Genomic DNA, 18,886 nt, shown 5'->3' with positions numbered 1-18,886 from the left:
ATATGCTCTTAATTGAAAATATGATTTAAATAGAGATTCTTTTTTTTTGCATCCAAAAGTTGTAAATAAAAACTTGCGAGACATCATTGATGGCATAAAATATAATAAAGTGTAAAAACCTACCACAAAGTTGTGGAGAAACTGTGAAAGTTGGACAGTATTGGAAAGTATATCTGCCGTGTTTGTTATCGCAGCTGCTGTTGAGACGAGTGATGTAGCCGACGGTGATCCAGTGGCGTCAGGGATAGATGGCACACTAGAAGATGGAGAGGACGTTGGAAGCATTTCCGAAGAACCAACCGGACAAGCCCAACTGACCGCCTGGCCTGCCGCATCTACTCCGTCCACTGGAACGTTCTTGGCTATCATGTTTGGTAAGTAGCCAGCACTTTTTCGGTAATTTGATTTTGTGGCGTCCTGTCGAGTGGAAAGAAGTGTTAAGGTTTAAAGATAAAAAATGTTTGGGAGAAAGAATGCTTTTATATATATAAGAGAAAGAAAGTTAAAACTAAGTTGAAATTTACAATAAAAATTTATTGTTCGACTGAATACTCCAAAAAACAATTTACAAAGTCCTCATTCTGGAGTAGAATGCTATTCTTTTCATCAGAGGACAGAAAGAAATATCTATATATAAATACTGATATTTATGTTAGATTGAAGTTTACCATTGTGTATATCAGGTAAACACTACATCCTTTTGATTTCATTACTATTATATATATATATATATATATATATATATATATATATTAGTATTAAATTATACAGAATTTTCCACATTTTATCCTTATGAGGACTCGTCAAGCTAATCCATGGAATTGCATTCGCTTCACGAGTGCTAACAAGGATGAAATGTGGGAAATTCTGTGTAGCACAATTTCCATACACATTTTCATAACTTATTACCTAGCTCTACTTACATATTGAGCATTGTTGAAGTAAATATCTAAAATCTATATATAAAGTAGATCAATTTATAAAATTTAATGTGTATACATTAAACAATATGTGTGTATGTGTGTGCACGTGTAAATTGAAAAACTGGAAATTATTTCAACATTTTGTCTTCATTTCAAAACTTTCTCAAGTTCCAAAAGAACAATTGTATGAACAAATTGTAAACTCTTCATAAATAAAGGTCAAGTATTACAATATAAAAAAAAAAGTAATAAAAAAATATTTTCAACATTATCGCTCAAGCGAAGACCAGCCAAGCTGAACACTGGATGAATCTGTCAGTCATTTTATGATGTATAAAAACATGCCGGCAAAGAGTTAGGTTTGTTGTTTTAGTTATGTTAATAGGAAGAAATACAGGGAGAAGTGGATTCATGCTTTTCCATAAGAATTAATACAGACTGGAACACACACTCAATAAAGAAGGAACACATTCAAACTATTTTCTGATTCGATTTACAAATCTAAATCCAAATTTGTATGTCAGGTTATTTAGATTATAATGTCCAATCTTTTTCTGTATATATATATATATAATACAGAAAGTAAAGTCAGTCTATCGTTTCTTTGTCATTGATAGCTTTCCTAAATATTTAATTCTGATTCATCAGCGATTTTTGTGGATTGTTGTAGCATTAAAAAGAATAAAATTCAACTCTATTTGATTCCTTTCAAAAATACTTTTTCCAGCTTGGAATTATTTTCAAAACATCATGTTAAGATTATATATGAAAAACAAGTAAACATGCTACTAGAGAATCATCAAGCATTTCGACAACATTGATGAAAATAGTTTGAAAATAAACAATGCAAATATGTTGAGATAATGTTGCTATTTTTGATAACATAAAAGATACATGGTACATAATGAGGGCTGCGTTTGAAGGAAAAAGTTTTGAGTGACAACTAGAGGTCAGAGGTGATCCCGGGAAGAAAGTTGATCAAACACATTATTTTTGGACAGATTTTCTGTCTCTTATCTGGCAACACTTCAAGCAGAGAAGACGTGTTCATGGGCCGTCATCCCTTATTGGTCAGAAGAAGGGTACATTGTAATTAGGTGTAGCAAGATTAGCTATACCCTAGGCGAGTGGAACTGGCTTCCTCCAAAAGATGGAGGTTCATGGGAATATCAAATTCACAAGCAGGCCCAGTCACTTGTATATCTCCCTTAGAGGAGATGATAACACTAGGTTCTTGTAGGGAGGTGTCGCCGTCTTCCTATATAGTCTGGTATTCTCAAACAGTCACCCATCTGATGATGACCAGGCTCTACATTGCTTAATTTTAGTGATTTAACAAGAACCAGTGTGTAAATGTGATTATGCAGTATATAAGATTAACTATCTGTTTTTTTTATAAATTAACATCAGTATCTAAGTGATTTTTGTCAGCGGAAGAATAGAAACTGAGTTCCCGATGGGTGTTAAATTGTCTCAGTAAACGAAAACGTGACGTACACCACAACAGTTATGTGACTATAAGTGATGAGAAAAGATTAAGGAGGAATGGTTAAATGCTGAAAGCTGAATCTGGAGTAGAAAGAAGTGTTAGTGTTAAAATGTGAAAGAAGAGGGGAAGAGGCGGTGGTGTAAATAGGAAAAAGGGAGACAAACAAGCTGTGAAAAACAAAAAGATTGTGATCTTGTGAAAAACAAAGTTTGTGTGCAAAAAGAAAAAAAAAAAGATTTATTAGCAGCAATTTCATTCATACCGGATGAAGCGTAGCAGACTTGAAGTTCTGAAATCAGGAATGGAATGAAGATAAAAAGAGGGGAAGAAAAAAAAAAATATTCATTTAAGCTGATTAAGCAAAAAGCAATATTAAGAGAAATTTCTAAAAAAAAGTATCTAATATACAAAGTAAAACCAGTCTTTTTTTTTTTTTTTTTTTTTTCATTTTTGTCTGCTTAAAGAGATGCAAAAAAGAATTGAGGAAAAGTTTAACAACAAATTATTTTTGTGATTCATCAGCATCATCAGTTTAACATCAATTTTACACACTAGCATTTACTGGATGGCTTTTAGAAATTGACTTCCAAACTATCTCTGGCCAGGTCTTTATTATCTTTTTTTGATCCAGTTTATCCTTACACATTCCTCACATGTTTTACTTGGCCTTCCCTGTGAATTTGAAGCCGCTACGTCAACTGTTCTACATTGACTTATCCAAAAACTCTCATCCATTCTTTCAACATGGGCATAGCAACAAAATCGTCTGTTCCGCAAATACTCCTTAGACTGCCAGATTAATCTTCATCTGAAGTCATCAAGTCTAAGACTCATACTACATATTCTATCGTATCATGCAACACTAATTGACCAGTTTCCACTGCTATACATCATTACATTGCATATACATGCCTGATAAATTCTTCTGTTGAGCAACACTATTGGTTAGTAACGGTAGAAGTTATCTGAACTTACTACATCTGCTCCTAACTCTTACAATTACACAAGCACCTGTACCCTCCTTTATATATATATATATATATATATTTAGTAAGAGGATTGATAATTTAAAATTAAAATTAAAAATCTGTTTCATAAGAAGGAACACAACAAAGCCAATAAATTGTACCATCAATCATCTTACTAAATATTAAAGTAACTCTAGGATATATGCCTATCGAGCTTATTACGTATCTGCATTACAACGAGCACGTTTCTTTTTTTTTTTTAATTTTAATTAGTGATTTTACTATCACATTAAAATATACTCTGCACTTCAGACTGCTGTTCTAACCCCCTTTAAATTATATATATATATATATATATACACACACATACACTTTCTTCACATCTGAGTTTTCATTCATATCCATTGCCTTTAATTCCTTGCAAACAAACTTAAAAACAACCTACTAGTAATTCCATTGCATCTTTTGTGTAGCCAATGCTTACAAGTACCACAAAAAAGAGTTGCACCTGATCTCCTTTCCACAAACTGAACAGGGGAAGTTCCTTTTTCTGAGTGCTTTTAAATAATACAATCATTAATCATTACTTCAGTTTTGGTAATATTCACTCTTCAACTTCTACTTTTCATAGCATTCTTCTAAGTCTTTAACCTAATAAGTAGACCTTGCATTGTTTTAAACACAAGCACAAAATTACGAGCATACAGCATCTCTTATGCCATTAATTCATATTTCAAGCGTTTTGGTTGACTAATAAACAGATTTGACTAATCACTGCATTTGTCCAAAACTACAGGGCTGGTAGTGACAGGGAAGAAACAAGTTTTCGCTGAATAAAACACCCATGTGTTAACAGTAAATTTATTTATTTATATTAATGAAAATCAAACAAAAATGACAACCACCTTAAAAATTATTTTTTGTTTTTACATTTTCTTGTCCCATATTAGTTTTACAACAATTTGGCTCAATAATTTCATAACAAACCGATTCTATGATTAACTGTCAAAATCCTGTTAAAAAAAATAAAAAAAATACATCCTATATATACATACATATGAAAAATAAATAAATGGTTATATTTTTTACAATTTATTTGTTAATGTATAAGAATACAAAATGTCTTAAAAAACACCTCTTCTAAAAAAGAAAAGAATTATTGTCCGTTTTCTTCAGCCTACCTCAGCGTGTGCACACGTATATGTGTGTGTGTGCACTACCATTAAAAACCTTTAGATTGTGTTTGCTTGTTACAAATAAGAACATATAACAATTGAGTTGTTCAGACTTATTTTATCTTGGATGTTATTCTTATGTTTCAGCTGATGCAACCTCTGACCTTCTTCAGGTACATCTTTTATAAATTCTATATATAGACATTATAAATTCCACAGTTATAAAAGATAAATCTGAATAAAGTCCAAGGCTAGATCGTCTGAAAGCTTCTGTAGAATGACATCCAAGATGAGAATTGTAATCCGAACTATCAAGCCTTATTTCAAAAAGTTCCGAAAACAAAAGAATATTTATAAAAAAAAATAAAAGACCATTTTTTTTTTTTTTTTTTTTTAGGAGATAATTTTTTACTTTCAATCATTTTGAATATCTAGTTTTCATTTTGTTGGTTTATTAAATTACATTTCTGAAAATGCAGAATAAAAGATAAATTTTCTTTTTTGTTATCGAATGCATATCCAATCGCACATCTACTACTACTACATGCACTATTTTCTTTTTTTATGAAAGCAAATGCAAATAACTATTTTTAGTTTAAAATTGAATCTTTAGTAATATTAAATTAAAAAACAAACAAAAAATAAACAAAACCAAACTGCAAAACAAATAATGGATCAAATGTACTTGAGGCACCCCAAAATGAGCAACAACTGAAAGAACACATTTTAGCTTTATACCAAATTTTTTCTAACTAAATTCTATGACAAAGTTATACAGCCTGCAGATACATAAAAGGTTGTCAAACGAGACACTGTAATATAGAAGAAAAAAAAATCTGCAATTTGTATTGATGTAGTTGTTTATCGACTAAATAGAGCCATATGTAAAAAAAAAAAATAGTTAAGTACGAAGACCTAAAAACAATTTGGTTGGATAAAGAAATTGATATCATCAGTTATGGTAGAAGCAATTTGATTCGTCAAAAAAAAAAAAAAAAAAAAATTGAATCTATACTTGGGTAAGATCCTATGAAATTCAACTAGTAGCTATCAAAAGAATAAGATTGATAAGGAGTTTTCACTCCAACAGCTCAAGAGCACAAACAACATGACTGATATCAGCCATTTGAATCGGACTTTACTGAGAGCATACATGAAATTTGGCCATCCCAATGTCCGGGACACATAGTACCTTAAATACCAAAATCAGATGATAATTTGCATTTATCTCCATTGATAATGTTTGTTATGTATTGGACTGCTTTTAGTAATTGACTACGCTATTTCTGACCAGGTCTTCATTTATCCCTCTTTCTCTCAAGTCCATCTTTATGTTTTCCTTGATCTTTCCCTGTGTGCTAACCTTGCTGTTTTATTTGTTCTAAATCTAACCCAGGAATTCTCATCCCTTCTTTCAACATGGTCATACCATCAGTCTCCTGTTCTGTACACATCTCTCTATACTGCCCAGATTTAATCTGGACAATATGATCTTTATGTCTTATTATAGTTTAATTAGTCATATCGTTCTCTCCATGCAACATATGTCCTCAACCCTCAGTGACTAAGTTTCACTTCCATTCATCATTATACAGCATGCACATGTCCAATCGATTTTTCTCTTAAATAATATGACTGGCTAACTGATTGTTTTCATGTTATTTTATTTTATTTTTTTTGACTATTCATTCTCAATTATAAATATTAGAAGTCAAATTAGTTATAAGCTGTACCTGCCCGGTGTTGCCTTTAAATAGGACTTTGTTAGTTAAATTTAATAATTTGATTCAATTAATAATTTAATGGCTATATGGAGTATTGTTTAGTCATTAATTGAACCAAATTATTATAAAACTTTTTTTTTAAATAGGATTTTGAAACTTATTAAAATTTTTGGTACTTATCCAGAATTCAGTCTAATAAAAAAACAGAAATACTGAAAATTTTTTCAGATACATACCCATCACGCAATGAAAATGTCATATTCCAAAAATCATGTAAATTGATCAAGTAGTTTTTTTTTGTTTTTTTTTACTAAAAAAATCAAATTTTATGAGCAAGTGAGAATGGTGTGCCTCAGTCCGTCATCTTGAACAAATAAAAGGAGACAACTCATTTTGAACTACCAAGATCAAAATCTTGCAATAACTACAATTTATTATTAAAATCATTAAAAAAATAAAAAAAATGATTTCTTATATATAAAAAAAAACATACTTAATTTACCAGGGTTTAGGAATAAGACATTTTCATTCAGTGATGAGTATATATATCATATAATTAGGTTGAATTCTGGACAACAAATGTTTTCTTTTTAACTATTTGGCTTTAAGCAAAGTGTAGTATTTGTACTAGTACTTCATCTGCTTTGTCCTTAGCCAGTGAAGGAGAAATATAAGACATTTAAATAAGAACTTTGTATCCATCCAGAATGACACCTTTGAGGAGTTGCTCCCCACCCACCCGGAAATAAAAAGTGACTTTGTATCTGTGCTCTCATGGGGTGGCAAGCAATAGGAACTATTTTAAATAAATTATGGCACTTGTACAGTTTAATCAAGATATTAAAAAATGAAAATATTAAAAAAGGTTATATTGTACGTATCCGTTTTGGACTGAAGATCCCCCCCCCAAAAAAAAATTCACTTAATTTGATTGCATAGATTTTTTTTTTTTTTTTACCCCGGAAAAACATGTTTATATGACAGCATGTTGAAGGTAGACATCTTGGAATTTTTGGAACACGCAAAGGAGAGATAAGTCAGTTTAAAGCGCCGACACTCCCTCCCCACCGTTAATACTAGCTTTCCTTCCTAAAAATCAAAACTTTTGCTTGGTATCATAACAAATTGTTTTTTCACTGTAAAAAAAAAAACAAAACAAAAAACAAACAAACACTAGTTGATGAAATTAAGTGAAAATCTTTTTTAGTACTTCATTCCATAAGGGATATGTACAATATAACCTCCCCCCCCCCTCCCGATATTTTCATTTTTTAATGTCTTGATTAAACTGTAAAAGTACCCAAATTACATATGATTAAATTTTCTTATTTGCACACGTAAATGCATTTTTTTCTTTGAACTAGACTTGCATTCACAACATCCTTTATATAAACCCCACACCCACACACAAAAAAGAAAAAAACATGATTCGAATTCATTGGACATCTTGAGTAAATATCTTGTGTTAGTTTTGCAACATTTTGCCCAATATAACCTCCAGCCTTCTTCAGGAGTATCTTGTTAAATTCAGGACTGGACAAAATCTAAAAAAAATTCTTTATTTAATCCACAGGGTTAGCATGGTCTTATTCCATCAGCCATAACTCCATCATTCGCAATTGTATACTTAGTATTACCCACACTGAAGATTGAACCTTCAACCGCCAGAAGAGTGTCACTTAGAACTGAATTATACGTAATACTTTTGATCCATTACATCACGAGTCCCAAGTTCAACAGAAAGATTCCAGAATTCGACAAGATACAGCTGGAGAAAGTCAGAGGTTACATCGGCTGAAACACTATGAGAACAACAATCAAGATTTTTTTTTTTTTTTTAATTTTTTTATGAGAACAGTAGTATGAATAATCCAAATTATCAATCCTCATCTAAAAAAAAATCCAGAAACCCAAAACACGAATCGTGCAATATTTTTCTTTCCATTATACAAAATTGGCAAATTTGTTAGATGTAGCAATTTTATGTGAGGTTATGTTGTTAAGGTTAATGCAATATATATATATATATATATATATATATATATATATATAACGCGATCATTTTTTAATTTTAGTTAACACATTACATTTTCTGTGCCATTAAACAATTAGTAGGTTACCAAAGAAAAATCAATCATGCATAAAGGAATTAGTATACTAAAAATATTAGAAACAGGAAACAAAGCATTTAATAGTTAAAGTCTACGTTCTTTGATATGACAGGCCTGCGTCTGGTTATTTCCGTTGATAAAAGGAGACCAAATGAACTGTAAAACTTGACTAATACAAGACAAAAATTTGTATTATTTGGACAACTAGTTGCATCTTTGTTATTTTATGATTTTGGATGATGTATTTTTTGACCTGAAGAAAGTCAGAGATTACACTGGCCGAAATGTGAGAATCCTGAACTGAAAAATTCCAAAACAGAAAAAAAATTCTTTCTTTTCATTAGTTTACTAATGTCAGAAATTTTTTGCCTCCCTTACTCTTTCAAAAGAACTCATCACTCATAAAAATGTAAAACCTTTAAAATTTGAACAATTGTTAAAATATTTTGTATTTATAAAGAAGTAGAAGTGGGTGGGGGTGGGGGGTCTGATATCAAAGAACCAAAATTTGAGAACAAACAAACAATTCAATAATAAAAAAAAATGCAAATATTCTTTTGAAACTTGTCATCCTCAGACAACTGATTCCAGTTGCTCATGTAACCTGCCAGAAGATGCCGATACAAAGTTGCCAGAGATTAGGTCATAAACTGGATAAGTACCAAGATTTCATTGGCATTACATGGCTATGTTATTTAGGAATAAGTCTTATAATATTTCTGAGCAGCTGTTCATACCAATCAGGGAAAATGTTCTCGATAATCATTCTGACTGTTGCTGGTTCTGTTCAATCCCAGGCTTTACCTTCTAAGGAAATGATTAATTTATTGCTAATTGCATGAGGCTCCCCTACTGAAAAATGCAGATGGGGCTGTTCAGACATTTTTCTAGGCCAGAGCGTGCTCATCTTAGTGTATTGGCTTCACATAACCACATTTGATCTTGTGTCTAACCTCCTGGCAAGGACGTAAATATTACATAGTTTATTATTAAAAAATTATATTTTAATGTTCTTGAGTTTAAGCGACCTGTAAGACATCTTTTGTAGGCCAATGTGCGTTAATCACATTGTGCTAGCTTTTCAAAATCCACACTAGATCTTGTGTCAAACCTCCTCTAGAAACCAATGAACTAGTTATGTCTAATTTTAGATTTAATCTTTTTGCCTCTGCAATGCTTTTTTTTTTTTTTCAATTCTAACAACAGTTAAATATATTCATCCATGCATTAATGAATAATCATTTTATTTTTATGTAAAAATTAATAGAATTTAGTTATTTTTGTCAGATGTGATCTGCAAGACATTATGCACATGCCTTTTTGTGATCCTTGAAACAAAGTTTCCAACCCGTTCTTTGAATTAAAATATAAAAATAATCTTAAGAGTTAGGCATAGTTCAAATTTGTTTTGTAATGATGCTAGTGGTTTTATTTGAACACCCACAAGTGGATCAAATTGCTGGTTGCTACATGGCTATCATTGGTTCTTGTCCAAAATTGCCCCATATTACAAAACAAAAGAATGCAGAAAAATCTTAATGATGTATGTACTCGTGACAAAACGAAAAAAATTCATTTTCCAAAAACCACATAAATTAATCAAGTACTCTTATTCCTATAAAGAAAAACTGATTTTAAGCGATTAATGGGAAATCATAGCCATTACAAGGCTGATCTAATAAGTTTAAACTATTGTGCAGTTATCTGCCCTTATTTCTTCAAGATGGCAACATGAGATGGTCCCTTTTTGCTTACTCATAAAATTTAATTTTCTTAGTAAAAAAAAATAAACTACTTGATCAATTTGTGATTTTTGGAATATGAAATTTTTGTTCTGTCACATATGCATAAATAATTTTTTGAAATATAGGAGTAAATCTTGACAAGAATCAAAGAAGACTCCGTCATTTGATCCATACGCGAGTGTTCAAATAAAGCAACCTCTCGGTTATCAATATTCTGCATTACGGCATAATAGTATCCGTACACTCTGTTGCATTCATTTTCATAAAAAATAATGAATCGATAAATTGGTTGCAGTTAATCATGCATTGAATATTTTGATAATTCCTGTTTCAACTTACCTTTGCAGTCCAAGCTTCACTTTCATTGAGGTTAAACATACTCGAACTTCGTCCATCAGGATGCACGTAAGATGGTTGGCGCTTATGAACAGGTTCTGTAGGCGAGGAAAAAAAAACAAATGAGAAACTTTTGTATACGTAGAGAATCTTTCAAGTCATATATAGATTGTTTTTAAATTTGTTTGCCAATTAGAAGGAAAAGACAGAGAAGATGGGAGAGAGAGGAGGAGAGAGAGAAAATGGGATATCTTTGGCCCATCCTTTGCGTTAATATTTAGAGATTTTCCAAGGACATCCAAAAATGAAGGAGTTTGACGAATTAAAAGTCTTGTATAAAGATAATTTCACTTGTAACAATATTTGGCTCGGGAGTTTGTTTGCACTTAACTAAAACCAAAAAAATGTTAAGTGCAAACTTTCACATCCATGATTGTAGAAAAAAAAAAAAAATGTCTCCATTAATAATTTCATTGAGTTTTTATCAGACATGAGTTTAGTCATGCAATATAAAAAATAAAATAAAATTTTAATTAAAAACAAAAGTTTTAGAAAAATATAAGTTATAAGTAAACTTCTTTTAATTAAAAATACAACACAAAATAATTAGGGTGATAATTTAGAAAAATCAAAGGAATTACACTTATTTTAAATATAGACCAATTCCATATAAAATGAAAACAAAAAAGATAAAGAAATTACTGATGTATCACCCTCCCATTATAACTGCATTTTTTTTTATAGTTGATGTGATTAAAATTTAAAAAATAAATATTGTTTCAAATACAGTCACACCACACAAAAAATGTTTGGTGCATACTAACTGAAATTCACAGATGAACTATAGCAGTTCAAAATAAATTAAGAAAACTCTTTGACATACTTATGCATCTGGCAAAAATAGGTACTTATATAAAGTTATAGAAAATTGAGTGAAATTTAAAACAATAAAGTAATTTATTCTTCATAGTCAATGAACTCCAACTCACACCATCATATAGCGCTTTCATGATAAAAGGGAGATAATCGTTTATGATGTGCTGGCTTAATGATGCATAATGGCATAGCCTCAGGTATATAAGTAAAAAAATAATTTTTTTTATTACTAAAATTCTACTTGAGTGTTTTCCATAATTTTTGGTATAGATATCTATTTTTGTCTAATACTTATGTATATCAAAGAATTTTCATGTTAATTTATTTTGAACTGACATATTTCATCTGCGTATTTCTGTGAATAAGCACCAAATATTTTAACAGCGTGTTCATTTGCGACAAAGTAGGGAAACGTTTTATGCAAATTCATCTTTGAAACATTCTAGAGAAAGATCAAGAGATCAAAAGATCTACAGACAAACAAAAGATGTTTCTTGTCCAGAATTCCCCCTATATAAAAGAAAAAGATCTCGGAGAAGAAAAAGATCTCGGAGAAGAAAAAAATGATCTTGGAGGAGAAAAAAATGATCTAGGAGAAGAAAAAAAGGCACTTCTACAGAATTGGGACAAGATTTTTGAAAATCATAAACCTGAATTTCACATGAAAACAATGGTATCTATATATATATTCCTTGTAATTTTAATATGATTATATCCCAAAATTATAAAACTTGACAAGATAGAAAATTTTTTATTAAAGAAAATAAAAAATAGAAGTTGATGAAAATGATCGTAAAACACAGGAAAGTTCAACAGGGAGGTAATTTTTCATACAAATTAAACAAAGATGGCGGCAATTTTTCACCTGCTAACATGATTAAAGTTGTTTTAATAATAATTCAGTAATCTTCAGGTAATCTTGACTGCATAATTTCGAAGCTACCATTATAATTTATTAGAATTGAGAAAAAAAAAAAAAAAAAAAATCAGTTGTTTTTTTTATCTGAAAACTCCATTTATCGCCTACAAAATCTTGTCCCAATAATGTAGAAGCACACACACATAAAAAAATAAAAAATGATCTAGGAGAGAAAAAAAAATGATCTAGGGAGGTTAAAAAAAATTCTTTATTCTTTTAATTTTTTCACCATATTTAGAATTACTCCTATTCAATTACAGTTCAATTCTTACATCATTACTCTGATGAATGTTGGTTGAAAGAAAATCTTTGAAAATTGATTATTAAACTGACCTTTCTATTTTAAGGACAAATTATACATGTTTGTTAATTGTGGGTTAATTTGCATAATAAAATTCCATGCATTTCTATTTAAGACAAAAAAACAAAAAAATAATTGGTGACATAATGGGTTGTGGTGTGTGTCAATTGGAGGAAAAACAAAACATGGCGTGTGAAAATAAAAAGGTTAGTAAACATAGAACAGTTGTAGACTACAAGCAAAAGCTTACCTTTCCTTAAATCAAGGCTGTCAAAGCCAGCAAAAGTTTCCGCTCGTTTGGGTGTTGCATGAGGAATAGTATTACAGCCTAAGTGCTCGGTGCCGCCCCCTACAAAAGCTGCTGAGCACAAACCAATGCTTCCGAGAACTTTTGTAAGCCTGGTAACTGAAGGACAATGATGAGATGCCAGTGAATGAAAGAAAATAATTGAGAGCGGAAACGGCAACTACGATTTGAACATGTCAGACGTTTGGGGGAAAAAGCATTAGGAGAAAGAAAAATAAACATGCTTATATAGTGTAAGTCACAAGTGAAAATCACTGATGTACTTACATGTTGTGCAGAAATAAGTATCCTCAACAACAAAAATTTAAAAAAAATAAAAAAATAGCGAATTGAAAAAAAATGATAAAACCTATTTTTATCTTTAATAAAATGTTGGCACTTCTTCATTAGAAGAGTGTAATTCGAAAATGAAAACATTGAATTTCAAGTAAAATCAATGGGACCTACTTAATTGTTATGTCACAGTAATGAAAATATCCAAAAATTATGACAAACGATAAGGTAGAAAATTAATTATTGATGAAAATAGTTTTCAAAGTCAATTAGCGAATATTGACTTCTGCTAAAAAAAAAAAAAAAATGAACATCTTGGGTCAGCTTAAAAAAATTTAATTTTTGCTGTCTTTGAAAACTGTTTACATCAATAATTAATTTTCTACCTTATCGTTTTAGGTAATTTTTGGATATGTTCATCACTGTGACATGACAACTGAGTAGGTACTATTCATTTTAATTGAAATTCAATATTACAATTTTTACTCTTATAACAAATTGCCAAAAATATCTAGGCGATTTTCTACGCAAACATTTTTTTTCTAATTTTTGGTGAGGATGCTTATTTCTGCATATGTAAGTACATCAAAGTGGGTTTCTTTTTTTTTTTTTTTTAAATTTAAATGTGATTTTCAATTGTGACTAATACTATATAAGCACAAAAAAAAAAAAATTAAGGAAGGTAATTGAAATTTTTAAGGGAACATAATTAGGTTTTAGGAAAAGATGGACACTTCTTCAGGTTCCCAGCAGTAATATATAATCTGTATATTAATAAAATTATTAGACAAAATTATGTTGTGGACTTCTCAGATCATTATAATTTTCATAACTACCCAATTATTATTTATGATTCAATTATTATTTATGATTAAACAATTGTTTGATACAAAAAATTCAATAATGTGATAAAATGTTTTTAAATCCTATTAAAAAAAAAAATCTAATTATAGAATTAAATCCAACAAAATTTATTTTGATTTATTTGTAAAAAAATAACTCAAGCATTTTCATTTAAAAGAATTTTTTTAATGACTAACTTAAAGATTCGAAGGGAATTTCAAAGCATTTAAACTGTTGATTATTCTATTTAAAAAAATTGAAAATGAAAGAACAATGATCAATCATCACAATAAACATCAAGTGTTAATACTGAGCGGATACATTTAATCATAGATATACTATCTCAAATTTATTGCCGAGATTTATAAACAGGAAATGTTTGAGAAACAGGATGACAAAGAGGCTCAGATCAACCCTGCTGGGTCAAGAGAATCGAAAGCCGTGAGACATAACCAACAAAGAGAGAGCAGCAGAAGCAACCGATGACGGTTTAGAAAGAACACGAACTGTGAAGATGCATTAAAGATGGTCTAAGAAAACAGTAACTAAATAAAAAAATAAATAAAAAAAATGCAGTTCTGTTGTCTCCAATGTAATTTGTGGTCTCGACAAGCGATAAAACCATCAACAAAATTGAATATATTTGAGTACTTATATGCACTGCACAATTCTGAGATTTGGCTCTTATGCAAAGAAGATGTTCACAAACTCGAGGTTTTTTACATGTACTATTTTTGGCACATCCTATGCATCCGCATCGCTGACCAAATCCCAAACCTCACCATCCATGCAAGATGCAACACCACCAGCATCACAGAGACTCTTCTTAAAAAGGAGACTTTGTTGGTTTGGTCACATTCTTTTGGTACGCTGAAGAAGATTTAGCTGCAAATTTGTAGCCCCAATCACACCTGCCGGCTGGAAGAAGTGCAGAGGTGACCAAGTCAGAACAGACATAGTAGCTGGATCCCACATTTTAGCATTCAAAGCTAGAACCAGGAATGGCTGAAGTACGCCAAATACTCAGCTGCTGACTGGTGGGCATGGACTGCCTTGATGAACTCATTTGAAGCCACTTCAAGGCACACCAGGTTACTCTTACTTAAACTATTTCATTCTTTGACCTTTCAGCTACAAAAAAAAAAAAGTGAATAAAATACATTATTCTTCTAAAATCGTTAGCATTTTAATTAATTGCATGATGATTGGTACAAGAGCCGACTTTTTATTCCAACTAAAAAAAAAAAAAGTCTCAGTCCTCGGAGGTATAGACAACACACATATGCATCATGATGCTGGCTGGCAAAAAGGTATGATTTCAAGTTGATTACAATATTAACAACGTTCTTTTAAAACGTGATTATTACATAAAGTCATCTTGTGACTAATTATAGGAAGAAGATACCAGTGCAGGTCAAGAACAACTAATGCAAGCAGTTTTTAAAATAAAATTTACTGGTTTTGCGATTATAGTATAAAAGGATGGATTGTATGGAAACTATTGGGAGCTTTTGGATGAGGTTAAAAAAAATGTTCTACTTATTGTAAGTTACACAGATCTGTTAAAGAAAAGAAAAAAAAAAAAAAATTAAAATTAAAAGAAATAAAAAAAAGTACATTAATTTTTTTTTTTTTGGTCTATTTTCACAAAACTTTAAAATGGAATCGTGAATTCTTTTTTTTTTTTTTTGGAAGGGGGTGTTTTACCGAGGTATCCAAAGGGTTATATATCTATAAAAAATCTCTGAACATGTTTTTAACATGTTAATCCCAGTGATAGCAAACATCTCATTAGATTACATACATATATATATATATATATATATATATATATATATAAAAGTAATATGAAAAGTGTATATACTTATGTTTTCTCTATTTCTTATTTGGTGACATAGAAAAAAAATTTTTTTTACCGTATCTTTTGACATCATCAAATAGATAGTTACAGAAAAGATAAGCACATACTTTTTTGTATTAATTATATATATATATATATTTCTCCTCACCTCAACTAGCAAGGATATCAGTAAGAAGTTTTATTTTTTTATTTTTATTTATTTATTTTTTTGGACTGGTGTCATTTTTTAAAAAATATTTTTCTTCCAAAGAAATTCTTTAATAACTCCTACCACAAATTTAAAACAATTTTTGCTAAAATAATAAAAGCACTACGGTACACGTTTTTACCAAAAATAGAGAAATGTTAGTTTCTGAACAAATAAAATGTTAATAGAGAAAATAAAACTTTTTATATTACAAAATGTATTTCAGTTTAAACAATGAACTATTCCCAGTATACTCATCAAAATTAGTGTTATTCTAATGATCACTTATTGTAAGTTAATATCAAGTGATCACAAACTATTCTCACCTTTTTTTTAGTACCTTGACTTAGTTGTTTATGGTATATACTGAATGACCGCCCTTGTTAAGCACTATTCCATTTCTAAAATCTAACCTAATCCTTCAAGTTGTTGAAATTGGAATAGGGATTTTCTTGCAGGTTCTCTATATCAACTTCTAGGGCCAACTTGGCTGAAAAAGCCTAACAGACAATGAACACCTCATAGAGATAGCCGAACAATGTGCAATGTGTCCCTGGGTAAAAAGGAATAGCGCATAGTACTATAATAGCAAGTGCCAACTATATAGTTATATTGGTGAGGAAAAAATTTTGTTTTTCTTTTTTTTTAAATAAGAGCACATTTTCATGCAACGAAGATGCAAGATGCTTAGATGTAAAACACAGAAGATGCTGAACCATTAAACATCCAGATTTTACTATATCAAACAGTTGATTCGATTGGTATGCAATATAGATAATGGGGCTCCCACATGACCAGGAAAGGGGGAGGCAATACACAAAAAAGCTATCAAGAGGAAGACCCTGAAACATTGCATATTCTCTCCTGATGACCTGACTTTAAGTGGAAAAAAATAATTAAAATAAAGCCAAAATAATTCATAAGTGAAAACAGCCGATAAACATGATTATATACAAGGTTATCTGATTTCTTTGAAACAATATCTTCTGCTGTCTGCTTTGTTCCGGTTTAACGTTGCATACAAACAAGATGAAAGGAATCACTAAAAATCTGGGTCGGCATTTTTTCTTTCTCAAAAGTTTTTCTTTTTATTACCGTTATAATTGTTTCAACACCACTTCAAGGTTTCTCGCCATCGTCCATGTCACCCACGTCAGCTGCAGCCAGCCATTGGTTGCTTTCATTTTACAAAGGAATCACCACTTATCAAGGCCCAGAGGCCACTCGAGGATGAGGGTTAAAGAGTGTACATTGGTGAAAAGGACAATATCATAGTAATCGTTAGAAGTGTAAATTTGGTAAATTGGATTACTAAAGGGGAACGGCTCATCAAGAACTTGTTTACATTGGACTTGAAGACGACCATATTGTAGTCAGCTCGTGAATGTTTGGCGAGGGGGAGGGGACCATAGATTGGAGCTCATTTCCTTTGACATTGACTTTCTGCTACAAGCACGTTTTTTTCTTCCTTTTCTCATGCATACTTCCTAATTTGCATATGCCCGCTTTTCTGCTGCTGCTGCTAATTCCTTTGCATGTTGGCCATCCTTTGTTGCTGCTGCTATTTTCCATGCGCACATTGTTACACCGGTAGCAAATGTCATTCTAATGAAATGAATACGATGTGCATTATTATTGTTGATATGTTTGACTTGTTTTCCTTTTTTAGAGTATGTAATGCAAATCATTTACTGGATATTTTATTAAATAAATCTAACACATTATATCTTCATTAATATAAAGTTAGCTATAAGTGTATATATCTTCATATATTTCTATGTGAAAGATTTATTTCTGGACTAATTACGAATTTTGGAACCTAGCTGCTAGATTTAAAAATGCCAAATGTAAGTTGTATTTAGTTTAATTTATACACAATTATTTATTTAAAACAGAAACGTTAAAAAAAATAATTTTAAAAAATACATTTTTTTTTTATTGCTGGGAACTCAAGGAAGTGGGAAATATTGGACAGCCATTCCATATAAAAACAAAATGCGGCATTCTAGCTACAGAAATTACTGAAATATAAATTGAATAACATTGCTCCAAGAGCAAAGAGTCTAAATTAAAACAAACACAATAAGTAAACCCTTAAAAAATTTTTTTATAGATCTTAAAAAAAATGTTTAAAATACTAAATAAGCTAAATTACAATGCAAATATTTGTTTAAAATTAATATTTCAGACGTAGACTCCATCGTCAGAATATTATACATTTTTTTCTTTTTTTTTTCTTCCTTGCCATGATGTTAAAAAAAAAAATGCATAAAATTCTGAGGATGGAGTCTATCTCCGAAATATTAATTTTAAACAAGTAAATATTTGTTTATTTTCACAATATTGCACTGCGATTTGGCTTATAAACGTATTACATTTTAAAATTTAAACTGCTTTTATCACAGAAAACCCATCTGACTTTCAAAAAAATTTCAAATCTTCATAAAACCTGAAAGCATTAAAGCTTAAAACAGGGTATGTGGCAGTCTCCCATATGTTATTAAAAGTGATAATAACAATAGCATAGATTAGCACTTCAACTAAGGCATGGTTGACAGAACGAGAACAATCTACTTCTACAGATTAAACAAAAAATTAAGGTTGAAAAAAAAAAAAAACGTTTGTTTTGAGCATGATTTATAAACAGAGATAAAAAAAAGTACTTGCAGGAAATGAACAGCAAAATGCATTTTTAATAATAACGACTGATGAGAGACATGCAGGCAAACTTAAATTTGCATTAAAAAAAAAAGAAAAAAAGATAGGTCAAGGGGTGGGTCAGTTTTGAAGATTAACACACCCACCCCACCAAAATAAGATTTTTACTTTTTTAGGTGATTACATATAA

At 30.5% G+C, this 18,886-nt stretch overlaps 1 protein-coding gene across 28 annotated transcripts in view; it reads right to left on the bottom strand.

Annotated features, from left to right (window-relative positions):
• LOC145249540 (uncharacterized) overlaps positions 1 to 18,886 on the bottom strand; it is a 917,547-nt gene that overhangs the window by 15,006 nt on the left and 883,655 nt on the right. For 27 of the 28 annotated variants that reach the window (XM_080111167.1, XM_080111174.1, XM_080111165.1 and 24 more), the window contains 4 exons: positions 12,818 to 12,973; positions 10,475 to 10,569; positions 2,675 to 2,701; positions 124 to 417 (listed from right to left, as the gene is read on the bottom strand). In XM_080111167.1, coding sequence (XP_079967293.1) covers positions 124 to 417; positions 2,675 to 2,701; positions 10,475 to 10,569; positions 12,818 to 12,973 — 572 coding nt within the window. The remainder of the gene's footprint in view (positions 1 to 123; positions 418 to 2,674; positions 2,702 to 10,474; positions 10,570 to 12,817; positions 12,974 to 18,886) is intronic. The other variant, XM_080111168.1, reaches the window with a different exon arrangement.

Source organism: Euprymna scolopes, chromosome 28, assembly GCF_053919585.1.
Source record: "Euprymna scolopes isolate OS-2025 chromosome 28, ASM5391958v1, whole genome shotgun sequence".
Classification (NCBI taxonomy): domain Eukaryota; kingdom Metazoa; phylum Mollusca; class Cephalopoda; order Sepiida; family Sepiolidae; genus Euprymna; species Euprymna scolopes.
Note: the sequence above shows the minus strand (reverse complement) of the source record. Positions and strands in the feature narration are given on the sequence as shown.